We start from the raw sequence: 13,220 nt of genomic DNA, 5'->3' as shown, positions 1-13,220 counted from the left end.
ACACAGCTTCCATTCAGTCTTTGTTTGAGTTTCATTATTTTAATTTTCAGCTTTTAAACCATTTGTGGCTGTGGAGATCCTCTGTCATTTCCTTTTTGCCAGCTTTGGTGGGCTTAGCATTACTCAGACACATGGTATACATTCTCTTATATTGCTTTGAACCTGTTTTTATAGGTGATAGATATTATTTATTGAACACTTACTGTAAATCAAGTTACATTTATTCATCACAGCATCCTTTTAATTACGTATTACTCTTTTAATCAAAATGAAGAAACTAGGACCTGCAGAGATTTGAAACTTGTGTGTGGTCAGGCCACTAGTAAGCAGAGGAGGTAGAATTTACACTAAGTGTGTCTCCATATAGAGTTCAGCTCCTTGAATACTGTTGTGTTCAAGGGACTTCTCAGCTTCTTGAGATCCTACTAGTGAACAGGTGAAACAGTTATTGATTTCATTGGTCATAAAATTTCTAAATAGTGGATACTTTAATGATTATCCATGATCTCAAATACTGAATGAACTTTTGTGTATACTCATTGAATTTCATTTTATTTTTTTCTGAGAACATGAAAGAATTGGTAAAAAACTGGAGTTCATCAAGTATTATATAATTTTCAAGAGGCAGATTCTATAAATTAGACTAGCTTTCTCCATATTGATTATAGGCAAGACTACAAATAGAGCCTGCAAACATCCTAAAAGGAAACAGTCATCACCGCAGTGCAGTATAAATTCACAGAGAATAGATTCTGTCAGATCCAGCCTTTATTTCTTCTTAGATTTATAGACTGGAACTGTAGTTCTCAAACTGTACTGGGCAACCTGTAGCATCACAGTGCCTTGGATATTTCTCAGTTTTGAGGAACACACAGCTGTATCTGTCAAAGTGTAGAGCATAGTGTTAGCAGCTTTGACCTAACTAGTCATTGACTGGAACTGCTAGGTATTTCTGTTGGCCTAGAGGCATTGTGAAAATTTTACTTGGATACCTAGTAGAGTATACAAACTTCATTAGGATACATCTTTTAATTTCATGCAGCCATGAAATTAAAAGATGCTTGTCCCTTTAAAGAAAAGCTTTGACTAACCTAGATAGCATATTAAAAAGCAGAGACATTACTTTGCCGACAAAGGTCCATCTAGTCAAAGCTGTGGTTTTTCCAGTAGTCGTGTATGGATATGAGAGTTGAACCATAAGGAAGGCTGAGTGATGAAGAATTGATGCTTTTGAACTGTGGTGTTGGAGAAGACTCTTGAGAATGCCTTGGACTGCAAGGAGATCAAACCATTCAATCCTAAAGGAAATCAATTCTGAATATTCTTTGAAAGGACTGACGCTGAAGCTCCAATACTTTGGCCACCTGATGCGAAGAGCCGACTCAGTGGAAAAGACCCTGATGATGGGAAAGATTGAAGGCAGGAGGAGAAGGGGACAATAGAGGACAATAGAAGGGGACAACAAGATGGTTGGATGGCATCACCAACTCAATGGACATGAGTTTGAGGAGGCACCGGGAGATGGTGAAGCATAGGGAAGCCTGGTGTGCTGCGGTCCATGGGGTTGCAAAGAGCTGGACATGACTAAACGACTGAACAACAACAAGGATACGGTTGCCGGGGCGTCTCAATGTAGACAATGTAAGGTGAAGAAATATAAATAAACGTGGTCAGGTATATTAGTCATTGGTTAAGGAATTATATTCAGAGAATGCTGGTTAATATTTTGATGTTGTCCAAACTTAAAACGTTTTAGAAGCACGTCTTCTTGAAAGTTTTCATTTTTAAGGAGGACATAGAAAAAATACTCACAGGATATAATTATCATATTTCCAGAAGACATGAAGTGAGATAAATAGTAAATATGTTGTATGACTCCTCCAGTTCAAATATTATGATTCTTTTGGCTTGAACTTTGTTGTATCATTGACATTACAGAGCATTTTCTCCACACTGTCCTCACTTCCATTTTTATAATTTGTATGTCATTGGCCTACCTGGTCAGTTCTTTTCCCTGACCAAACTGAATCAGCAAACTGAAATCTGTAGTCCTCTAAGACTCATTCATATTATCTTTCTCATATTTTTGATAGCCTATATTTGTTTTTTCCTTCTTTACGTGTTATTTTTCTTCTCTTTTTATCAGTTACTTTGGCTAGTCTAACTTTGCTTATATCCTTGTCTTAATAACACACCTCCTACATTAGCTTTAGACTTTAATTTTTATAGCAATTTTAGTTTCACAGCGAAACTGAGGGTGGTACTCACTTCGGCAACACATATACTAAAATTGGAACGATACAGAGAAGATTAGCATGGCCCCTGCTCAAGGATGACATGCAAATTCATGAAACGTTCCATATTTTTGTGCTGGGAAAACTGGTCAACCACTTGTAAAAGAATGAAACTAGAACACTTTCTAACACCATACACAAAAATAAACTCAAAATGGATTAAAGATCTAAATGTAAGACCAGAAACTACAAAACTCCTAGAGGAGAACATAGGCAAAACTCCGACATACATCACAGCAGGATCCTCTATGACCCACCTCCCAGAATATTGGAAATAAAAGCAAAAATAAACAAATGGGACCTAATTAAACTTAAAAGCTCCTGCACAACAAAGGAAACTATTAGCAAGGTGAAAAGACAGCCTTCGGAATGGGAGAAAATAATAGCAAATGAAGCAACAGACAAACAGCTAATCTCAAAAATATACAAGCAACTCCTACAGCTCAATTCCAGAAAAATAAATGACCCAATCAAAAAATGGGCCAAAGAACTAAATAGACATTTCTCCAAAGACGACATACAGATGGCTAACAAACACATGAAAAGATGCTCAACATCACTCATTACCAGAGAAATGCAAATCAAAACCACTATGAGGTACCATTTCACGCCAGTCAGAATGGCTGCGATCCAAAAGTCTACAAATAATAAATGCTGGAGAGGGTGTGGAGAAAAGGGAACCCTCTTACACTGTTGGTGGGAATGCAAACTAGTACAGCCACTATGGAGAACAGTGTGGACATTCCTTAAGAAACTGGAAATAGAACTGCCTTATGACCCAGCAATCCTACTGCTGGGCATACACACTGAGGAAACCAGAGTTGAAAGAGACACATGTACCCCAATGTTCATCGCAGCACTGTGTATAATAGCCAGGACATGGAAGCAACCTAGATGTCCATCAGCAGATGAATGGATAAGAAAGCTGTGGTACATATACACAATGGAGTATTACTCAGCCATTAAAAAGAATACATTTGAATCAGTTCTAATGAGGTGGATGAAACTGGAGCCTATTATACAGAGTGAAGTAAGCCAGAAAGAAAAACACCAATACAGTATACTAACATATATATATGGAATTTAGAAAGATAGTAACAATAATCCTGTATATGAGACAGCAAAAGAGACACTGATGTATAGAACAGTCTTTTAGACTCTGTGGGAGAGGGAGAGGGTGGGATGATTTGGGAGAATGGCATTGAAACATGTATAATATCATATATGAAATGAGTCACCAGTCCAGGTTCGATGCATGATACTGGATGCTTGGGGCTGGTGCACTGGGACGACCCAGAGGGATGGTATGGGGAGGGAGGAGGGTTCAGGATTGGGAACACATGTATACCTGTGGCAGATTCATTTCGATATTTGGCAAAACCAATACAATATTGTAAAGTTTAAAAAAAAAAAAAAACTGAGGGTGGTGCAGAGGTTACCATGTGCTGTCCCTTTACCCTTGTCAGCTTCTCCCACCAGAGTGGTATTTTGTTACAACTGGTGAACTTAGGTTCAATTAGCTTTTACATTTAGAACCTCAATCATGTGAGATCATCTTCTGAAAGCTTTGAGTGCCTGTTTTGTTTTTTTATTTTGAGTGCCATTGTTTTTTATTTTGAGTAAAGTAACATATGTACTTTACTGAGCTTTTACTTTCCCAAGCCCTTTTCTCTGTATAGCTTTATTTGAGTAAAGCTGACAACAATTCTGCTTCCTCTGATAGACATTATGGCACTTAAACAGAGGAGGAAGCTTAATGAATACACCCTCAGCATCCTTTTTTCATTTCATTAACCCTGAACCACCCCAACTCTTCTATACCATATTGACTCATTTTTCATTACTCAGACTATTTCTGTTACCTAGATTGCTGCCTATTTTCATGTTTTCACCTCTTGAAATAATTTTTAATCATCCTTCAAAATTTTTAAATTTCCTGTATCAGTAAAGGTTTTGAGTCATAGATATGAGGTACTTTACCCAGACCCACTTATGCATGCATTTATAATAAGATGGAAAATAAGTTACTCCTTTTTTTCTTGTCAGGATAAAAAGGAGTTTATTTCTTTTTAGCCTTTTAATGTCTGTATTTCACTTTCCAAATTCCTAATTTTTTACTGTGTATTTGTGGCTTATACAATATTTATGTTAATCATTCCTTTACTCTTAATCTAGATTAGTGTTCTACTAATTATAAGTGTTAATAATTTTGGAGCTCAAGAGATATAGTCTGTTTAATTTGTCTAAAACAGAATATGCACATGTAAATTCTTAATAATGTTTAATGAACAGAATGACTGTAAAGAAGCTCATTGATTTTTTCCCTCTATCCTTCGGAACCTTGTACACATATATAATTTGTGTTCACAGTTCAGTACTGTTCTACTACATCAGTGGGGGATAAGAATATGAGTATGAATTCTTCTTTTTGGTATATATTAAGTAGTAAATGGAAATGTGTGTGAAAATGAAGACAGTATAGATTTCTAAATATTATAAGGAATCATAGAATCAATTATAAACTAGTTTTGTCCTCTGTTAATAAGGTATATTACTATACAGTCAGCAAAAACAAGACCAGGAGCTGACTGTGGCTCAGATCATGAACTCCTTATTGCAAAATTCAGACTTAAATTGAAGAACGTAGGGAAAACCACTAGGCCATTGAGGTATGACCAAAATCTGATCTGTTAAAGTCATACAGTGGAAGTGACAAATAGAGTCAAGGGATTAAATCTGATAAGAGTGCCTGAAGAACTGTGGACGGCAGTTTGTAACACTATACATGAGGCAGTGATCAAAACCATCCCCATGAGAAAGAAATGCAAAAAAGCAAAATGGTTGTCTGAGGAGGCCTTACAAATAGCAGAGAAGAAAAAAGAAGTGAGAGGTAAAGGAGAAAAGGCAAGATATATCCATCTGGATGTAGAGTTCCAAAGAATAGCAAGGAGAAATAAGAAAGCCTTCCTCAGTGATCAATGCAAAGAAATAGAGGAAAACAATAGAATGGGAAAGACTGGAGATATCTCCAAGAAAATTAGAGATACCAAGGGGACATTTCATGCAAAGATGGACACAATAAAGTACAGAAATGGTATGGACCTAACAGAAGCAGAAGATATTAAGAAGAGGTGGCAAGAATACACAGAAGAACTATACAAAAAAGATCTTCATGACCCAGATAACCACGATGGTGTGATCACTCACCTAGAGCCAGACATCCTGGAAGACGAAGTCAAGTAGGTCTTAGGAAACATCACTATGAACAACACTAGTGGAGGTGATGGAATTCCAGTTGAGCTATTTCAAATCCTAAAAGATGATGCTATGAAAGTGCTGCACTCAATATGCCAGCAAATATGGAAACTCAACAGTGGCCACAGGACTGGAAAAGGTCAATTTTCATTCCAATCCCAAAGGCAATGCCAAAGAATAGTCAAATTACTACAGAATTGCACTCACTTTACACACTAGCAAGGTAATGCTGAAAATTCTCTAAGCAAGGCTTTAACAGTACATGAATCAAGAATTTCCACATGTTCAAGCTGGATTTAGAAAAGGCAGAGGAACCAGAGATCAAATTGCCAACATCCATTGGATCATAATAAAAGCAAGAGAATTCCAGAAAAACATCTACTTCATTGACTGTGCCAAAGCCTTTGACTGTGTGGATCACAATAAACTGTGGAAAATTCTTAAAGAGATGGGAATACCAGACCACCTTACCTGCCTCCTGAGAACCTGTGTGCAGGTCAAGAAGCAGCAGTTAGAACCAGACGTGGAACAATGGACAGGTTCAAAATTGGCAAAGGAGTACATCAAGGCTGTGTATTGTCACCCTGCTTATTTAACATATATATAGAGTACATCATGCGAAATGCTGGGCTAGTTGAAGCACAGGCTAGGATCAAGATAGCTGAGAGGAATATCAATAACCTCAAATATGCAGATGACACCACCCTTATGGCAGAAAGTGAAGAGGAATTAAAGAGCCTCTTGATGAAGGTGAAAGGAGAATGAAGACGCTGGCTTAAAACTCAACATTCAGAAAACTAAGATCATGGCATCCAGTCCCATCACTTTATTGCAAATAGATGGGGGAACAATGGAAACAGTGACAGACTTTATTTTCTTGGGCTCCAAAATCACTGCAGATGGTGACTGCAGCCATGAAATTAAAAAATGTATGCTCCTTAGAAGAAAAGCTATGACCAACCTAGACAGCTTATTAAAAATCAGAGACATTACTTTTCTGACAAAGGTCCATCTGATCAAATCTATGGTTTTTCCAGTGGTCATATATGGATATAAGATTTGGAGTGTTAAGAAGGCCAAGCACTAAAGAATTGATGCTTTTGAATTGTGGTGTCGGAGAAGACTCTTGACAGTCCTTTGAATTGCATGGAGATCAAATCAGTCAATCCTAAAGGAAATCAGTCCTGAATATTCATTGGAAAGACTGATGCTGAAGCTGAAGCTCCGGTACTTTGGCCTCCTGATGCAAAGAGCTGACTCATTAGAAAAAAACCTGATGCTGGGAAAGATTGAAGGCAGGAGGAGAAGGGGACGACAGAGGATGAGGTGGTTGGATGGCATTACCAACTCAATGGACATGAGTTTGAGCAAGCTCTGGGAGTTGGTGGTGGACAGGGAAGCCTGGGCTGCTGTAGTCTGTGGGATTGCAAAGAGCTGGACACAACTGAGTGACTGAAAACAACAAAATTCCTTTGATAGATTTTTATATGTTGGACACACCCTGCATTCCTGGAATTCCATTTTATACATTTTATATCTTCAGATACAGATACATTATTGGTAATAGTTGATACTCAGTGATAAATGAGAATAAAAAAGAAATAATAGTAAGCAAAAATCACTACAGGTTTTAAGTGTGTGATTAAAAGCAGTGGATTATGTGTACTTGATCATTTAAACTAGTTTAGGAAAAGCCATTCAATAAAGCAGAACTTAAATAGATTACATAAGTAAATAAAATAGATCTATATATACATAAATGGTGTGAACATTCTTTTAATCAAAGCTGTTATGTGTGTGGTCATGTTCTTATTAAAATAATTTGTTTCTGCTAAAGTATTTGAATTATTTGATTTAGTGAATCAGATCAGTCAGTGAATATAAATTATTGTATGTCAGTTGAAGGCCCACACTGACAGTGGACATACTATCTTAGGATGGGAAATCAAGCATAAAAATGTTATCAGTGTTTTACTTATGTAAAGGGTAAAAGATGAAGTCAGTTCCATCAGGATACAAAGCAGAGATTCTGTCTAATTGTATGCAGTTGTGTAAGCATCCAGGACTCCTCATAAGAGCCTTATCAGTAGACACAGTTTCAGGTGACATGTCTGTGTGTCATACTCTTTGAAAGTTTATCTGCCCTCTTTAGGCCAGTCTTATATAAACGGGGCTGTAACAGCCTTGCCTATATATATGAAGGACATTGTCCTAGCCATAGCAATCAGAGAAGAAAAAGAAATAAAAGGAATCCAAATTGGAAGAGCACCAAAGCTGTCAATGTTTATGGATGATATGGTCTTATACATAGAAAGTCCTAAAAACACTACCAAAAAACTCCTAGAGTTCATCAGAGAATTTGCTCAAGTTTCAGAATGCAATATTAGTAACCAGGAAAGGCTCTTAATGAGGTATAGAGATCATCTAGTCCTAGAAGATTCCGGTGGTGAAATTTTACAAGAATCTGTTTTAAGCACTACGTAAGTTAAGTGAATCTTAGGCCATTATCGTCCATAGCTTTATGGTGAGTCATTTAAAATTTTTACAGCTTAATTTCACATTTCAAATTTTTATATATCTCAGTACAGTTGACCCTTGAGCAATACAGGAGTTAATCTGCTTATACTTATAGTCATCCCTCCATTCTGAGGTTCCCCTGCATCTGTGGATTCAACCAACTATGGACATGTTATTTAGTTGCTCAGTCGTGTTGGACTCTTTGCAACCCCAGGCTTCCCAATCCTTTACTATCTCCCAGAGTTTGCTCAAACTCATGTGCATTGAGTTGGTGATTGCCATCCAACCACAGGATGCCACTAGTCCTGTAGTATTTACTATTGCAAAATACCCATAATAAGTGGACCCACGTGGTTCAAACTTGTGGTGGTCAATGGTCAATTGTAATTGTTAACATATAAAAGAAATGACTGGGGTATGAAAATCAGAAATGTTTATTGGAAGAGAGAAGGCATTATTTCATGTATTTTTCTGAACATAATTATGGTCCTAGACACATGGTCCTACACTATAGGAAGTTGGTGCACTTTCATAGCCAATATCCAAGATGCACAGCTAATAACTCCCTGATCTTTCTTCCTTACTTACAAATTACTGCAGTTGATGCTATGCAGTGAGTTCTTTGTTTACGGGGAGTTGGTTTTATGTATTTTTGTATCTTTCTTGCTTAGCACACGGTAACAGGCATAGTATGTATTAGATGTTCAAAATGTGACTTGGAAAATACAAGGAAATACTTGGAAAGTTCCATATGTGTGCGTGCATGTTCAGTTGTCTCTGACTCTTTGTGACCCCAGGGACTATAACCTGCCAGACTCCTCTGTCCATGAGATTTTCCAGGCAAGAATACTGGAGTGAGTTATTATTTCCTTCTCTTGGGGAATCTTCCTGACCCAGGGATCAAACCCGCATCTCCTGTGTCTCCTGCATTGCAGGCACGTTCTTTACCACTGAGCCATCAGGGAAGCCCCATAAAACATACTGTTTTAACCATATTTAACTGTACAGTTCTGTGTCACTAAGTACTTTCATGTTGTTCAACTCTCACCATCATCCATCTCCCTAATTTTTACCTTCCTAAACTGAAAGTCTGTCCCCATTTAACACTAACTCCCAACCCCCAACCCCTAACTGGGGGTTGGGGTACTTTTGTGATTTTGATTATTCTCGGTACCTTGAAATGTTACTGATATTTTTTCATTGTTGTCTAAGCCCAACATGTTTACATTCTTTTGTAGCTGTCAGAGAAAGTTACAGAAACATAATCAGAAAAGATTGAAACAAATAAATGTGCTTTTAGATTTTCCCCCAATCTGTCCATTTTACTTTTTAATAGTTATGACATACAAGGAATTCAGATTTCACTTTTTACCCTAATTTTTAAAATTCACACAAACTTTTCATTATTTTTGATGACCTTTGAAGTTGCTACTTTGCAGCTTTAATCTTACTTTTCTACTGATCAATATATTTGATGCAGAGTTCTGAAATAAGCTTAACTACTTGGAAACTATGGAGAGTCTTCTATAAGTATGGTCTGAAATAATTTTATGTGTCTATAAGTAGCATAGATTAAATAAACACAAAAGAAGACTTGTTAAGATTTGGTATAGTAGCGTAGATTTTGCCCCTTTTTAAAATAATAGTGACTGATTTAGGTAGTTGATAACTGATATGTGTGTAGCTATTGATGCATTAAATAGGAAGACTTGACTTCATATCAGCCTTCATATTTTGCAGATATTTCTAAAGAAAATATTTCCGTGTAATTTTAAACTTTCTGTAATATTTGATGTTCAGAATTTTTAGTTTTGCTGTTTGTCCAAATTCCTCAGGCAGAAGGGGCAGCCAGCTATGGAAAGAGCAAAACAAGTAGAAGAGTTTCTACAGCGAAGACGGGAAGCAAAGCAGAACAAAGCTCGGGCCGAGGGGCATATGGTAGGATTTTGTTTTTGAGATTTTTGAACATAGTGTTTAGAGTGAAGAACTGAAACAAGGTAGGTATAAATGACAAGAGTCACCATCCTTTTCAAACACTACCTCTGAACATTTGCAGGGTGTTAAACCTCTCTTTGTGCAATTTCTTTTATGCCAAGTGTGAAGTTCTGTTGTTGCCTTAGTTAATTGAAAGTTCATAGTTGCATTCTTCCTTTTAAAAGAGTCAGAGTAGGTATAGCAACCCAGATATTTAGGTTAAATAAGTTCTTACATTGCTTTTTTTGGCCCTAGATGCTTTTTGTTTTAAATCCTTTAGCAAAGAATTGTAGAAGAAAAATGAGAAACAAACATTTGGATAGATATACATGTAACTATGCATTTACTCAAAAGCAAATTAGGACCAAATGTATTTTAAATCCTCTAATTATTCAGTCAGGTAACTGAATAAGTCATGTATTCAAGAAAATACTAACAGTTTTTAAATGATCGTTTTAGTAGATGTTGGTTTTGATACGCACATATTCACAATTGTGGCACACTGCCTTTTCACCTTTTCTCCACAGAACAAATGGTGATTTTTTCTGTCAGCTCAGCACCCCGTGAAGCAGCACACTTATGTAGGAAATAGGTCAATTGTATAGTTAAATGTTTTTTTATGGTTACATCTACTATAAGTTGATAAGTAACATCATTACGAGTTAATATAATTATTCCAATTTAGGATATTTTTTCTTTGAAATAATATTATTGAAAAATAGTAAATTTTTTAATGATTACCCCCTTTATATTTTTAACACCCATCAGCTTGTTTTTCTAGTATCTGGAATTAATATGTATATGTATCCTTTCTGTGGACAGAAGAGAACCTGCTTTATTTTCCCTTGCCCTGTTTTTCCCATGTTAACAGCATCTGGAATTTTAGTTACAGATATTAATTAGAAATATTTTCAAACAATTATTAGACTTAGCAAGATGTACACATTTCTCACCTCAGAGCTGTTTCTTACATCTACTGTCCTCCCCTGAGTTTATTGTCTTCATGATGGAGATGACTCTTGGAACCTTTCAGAGAGAAATTGTCCAAGATTTGTTGGAAATGTACTTATTTTGTCTTCACACTTAAATGTTAATTTGTAGTAGTGGTCTACTGTTGAATTTGCTTAGCATTTATATGTCTGAAAAAACATTTTGCCTTCTTTTTTGAAAAATATTTTTTCTGAAAATAGTATTCTGCATTGAGAGTTCTTTCTCTGTCCATTCTTTAAAATGTTTCTCCACTTACATCCTGGCAGTCCTGTTCTGACCAGAAGTCTGCTGGCGTTCTTACGTTTTCCTCAGTGTTTGATTTGTCTTTTCCTTTAATGGTTTTTAACATTTCCTCTTTATCACTGAAAATGACTTGATTATGATGTAGCTTGGAAAAATTCAGCCATTATTTCTTCAAAAATTTTTTTTGTTCTCCTCTTCTTTTTCCTCTGGGTGTTCAGCACCTATACGTCAGCTCACTGATGCTCTGTTCATCTCTTTTTGGTCCTTTTCCAATGTTTCATTTTGGGTAGCTTCTGTTGCTAAATCTTCATGTTCACTAGTCTTTTTGTTTGCTTTTTGCAATCTGCTCTCCTTTTAACCCCATCCAGACATGTATTTTTAAGATACTTTTTTTTTTCTCTTAAAGTTTATTTGGGTCATTTTTATACTTTCCATGTCTGTCTATATAATACTTAACGCTTTTCTCTCCTTTCTTGAACATGTGGAATGTAGTTATTATAGCCTTCTTAATCACCTTGTCTACCAATTCTTCCCTCTTTGTCATTTCTGAGTCTGTTGGCTATTTTTCTTCTCATTTTGGTCATCTTTTCCTGCTTCTTTACCCACCTGGTAGTTTGTGGTTGGATGCCAGACACTGTGTATTTTATCTTGGATTTTTTGTATTTAACTGTGCGGAGACTTTACCCTGGGGTGCAGTGTTGTTAGTTAAAGGTAGTTTGAGTCTTTCAGGGCTTGCCTCTAAGCTTTGCTGGGCAGGTGGAGCACAGCCATTGATCTAGGACTCACTTGGCTGCACCACTGAGGCAGTGCCCTAGTGCTATGATACTATGTTGGTGTCCTCCAATACTCTGTTGACTTGAAGACCTTTCCAATCTGGCTGTTAGAAGCATGGCGTGTTCCCAGCCCTCAGTGAGCCTGAGGAATTGGTGTTTTGCTCAGTCGCTCATTTGTGTCCAACTCTTTGCGACCCCATGGACTGTAGCCCTCCAGGCTCCCCTGTCCATGGGGATTCTCCAGACAAGAATACTGGAGTGGGTTGCCATGCCATCCTCCAGGGATCTTCCCAACCCAGGGGTCGAACCCAGGTCTCCTGCATTGCAGGCCAATTCTTTACCATCTGAGCCACCAGGGAAGCCCAGGAACACTGCAGTGGGTAGCCTATTCCTTCTCCAGGGTCTCTTCCTGACCCAGGATTTGGTGAGGTCAGGCTAATTGTCACTCAGAGGAAACCTCTGCAGCTTCCAGCACTCTCTTCCTGCAGATGTTAGTGCTCCTCCACCTCCCACACTCTGACTGCCCTTTCCTTGGCTCAGGGACCCCCTCTCCCTGTGCTGCAGCCTGGAAATGGGCAGTGACTGAGCTTACCTCACTTGTTCCTCCCAAGGATCACTGTCTTGTGCTGCCTATTTGCCTGTGGTTGAAAATCGTTTCATATACTTTGTCCAGTCTTTCCTTGTTGAAGGTGGGAGGGCACATCTGGTCTGTGTTACTGACTGCAGGTGAAGTCTTGGGTGGTGGTTTGCTGGATGAAGAATCCAGGTTACAGGCTCCCCCCAGACCACATTAAAGCTGCTGCCTTATCATCATCTCATTGTGACTCGTGAGCATGGTGACGCTGTTCTTTGTGCTCCTCTATAAGGGATTTTCATCTCTGAAAGCATGTTGGACTATTTGTTTCTACCTTTCATATTCTGAAATAATCACTTGAGTATTTATCAGTTTGTCCTTTTTGATTGACCTGACTTGATGCTAATCAGATGCTCTCAGTCTGAACACTCACCTTTAGTTCTGGGACATTCTCAGTTACCATTTCTTCAGGTATTGCTGCTTCTCCTTTTTCTCCTTGACAGAGCTCCTATTAAATGAATAGATTGGAACCTCTGCCTCAAATGTCTTTTGTTCTGTTCTTCTGTTTCTTTTTTTAATCCCCTCCTCCCTTCTTACTCT

At 37.6% G+C, this 13,220-nt stretch overlaps 1 protein-coding gene and 1 non-coding gene across 7 annotated transcripts in view; both read left to right on the top strand.

Moving 5' to 3' along the window:
• The window catches only part of NEK1 (NIMA related kinase 1), a 133,846-nt gene that overhangs the window by 49,093 nt on the left and 71,533 nt on the right, over positions 1-13,220 (top strand). For 5 of the 6 annotated variants that reach the window (XM_070794355.1, XM_070794353.1, XM_070794352.1 and 2 more), the window contains one exon: positions 9,902-10,004. In XM_070794355.1, coding sequence (XP_070650456.1) covers positions 9,902-10,004 — 103 coding nt within the window. Of the gene's footprint in view, positions 1-1,332; positions 2,614-9,901; positions 10,005-13,220 lie in introns of those variants that run through there. The other variant, XM_070794356.1, reaches the window with a different exon arrangement.
• On the top strand, positions 2,258-2,367 carry LOC139184736 (U6 spliceosomal RNA). The gene has a single exon (XR_011568291.1). It is a non-coding gene; the product is annotated as a U6 spliceosomal RNA (small nuclear RNA).

This window comes from Bos indicus, chromosome 8, assembly GCF_029378745.1.
Source record: "Bos indicus isolate NIAB-ARS_2022 breed Sahiwal x Tharparkar chromosome 8, NIAB-ARS_B.indTharparkar_mat_pri_1.0, whole genome shotgun sequence".
NCBI classification, from domain to species: Eukaryota; Metazoa; Chordata; class Mammalia; order Artiodactyla; family Bovidae; genus Bos; species Bos indicus.
The sequence above is the reverse complement of the archived record's forward strand: the minus strand, read 5'-3'. Positions and strand labels throughout refer to the sequence as shown.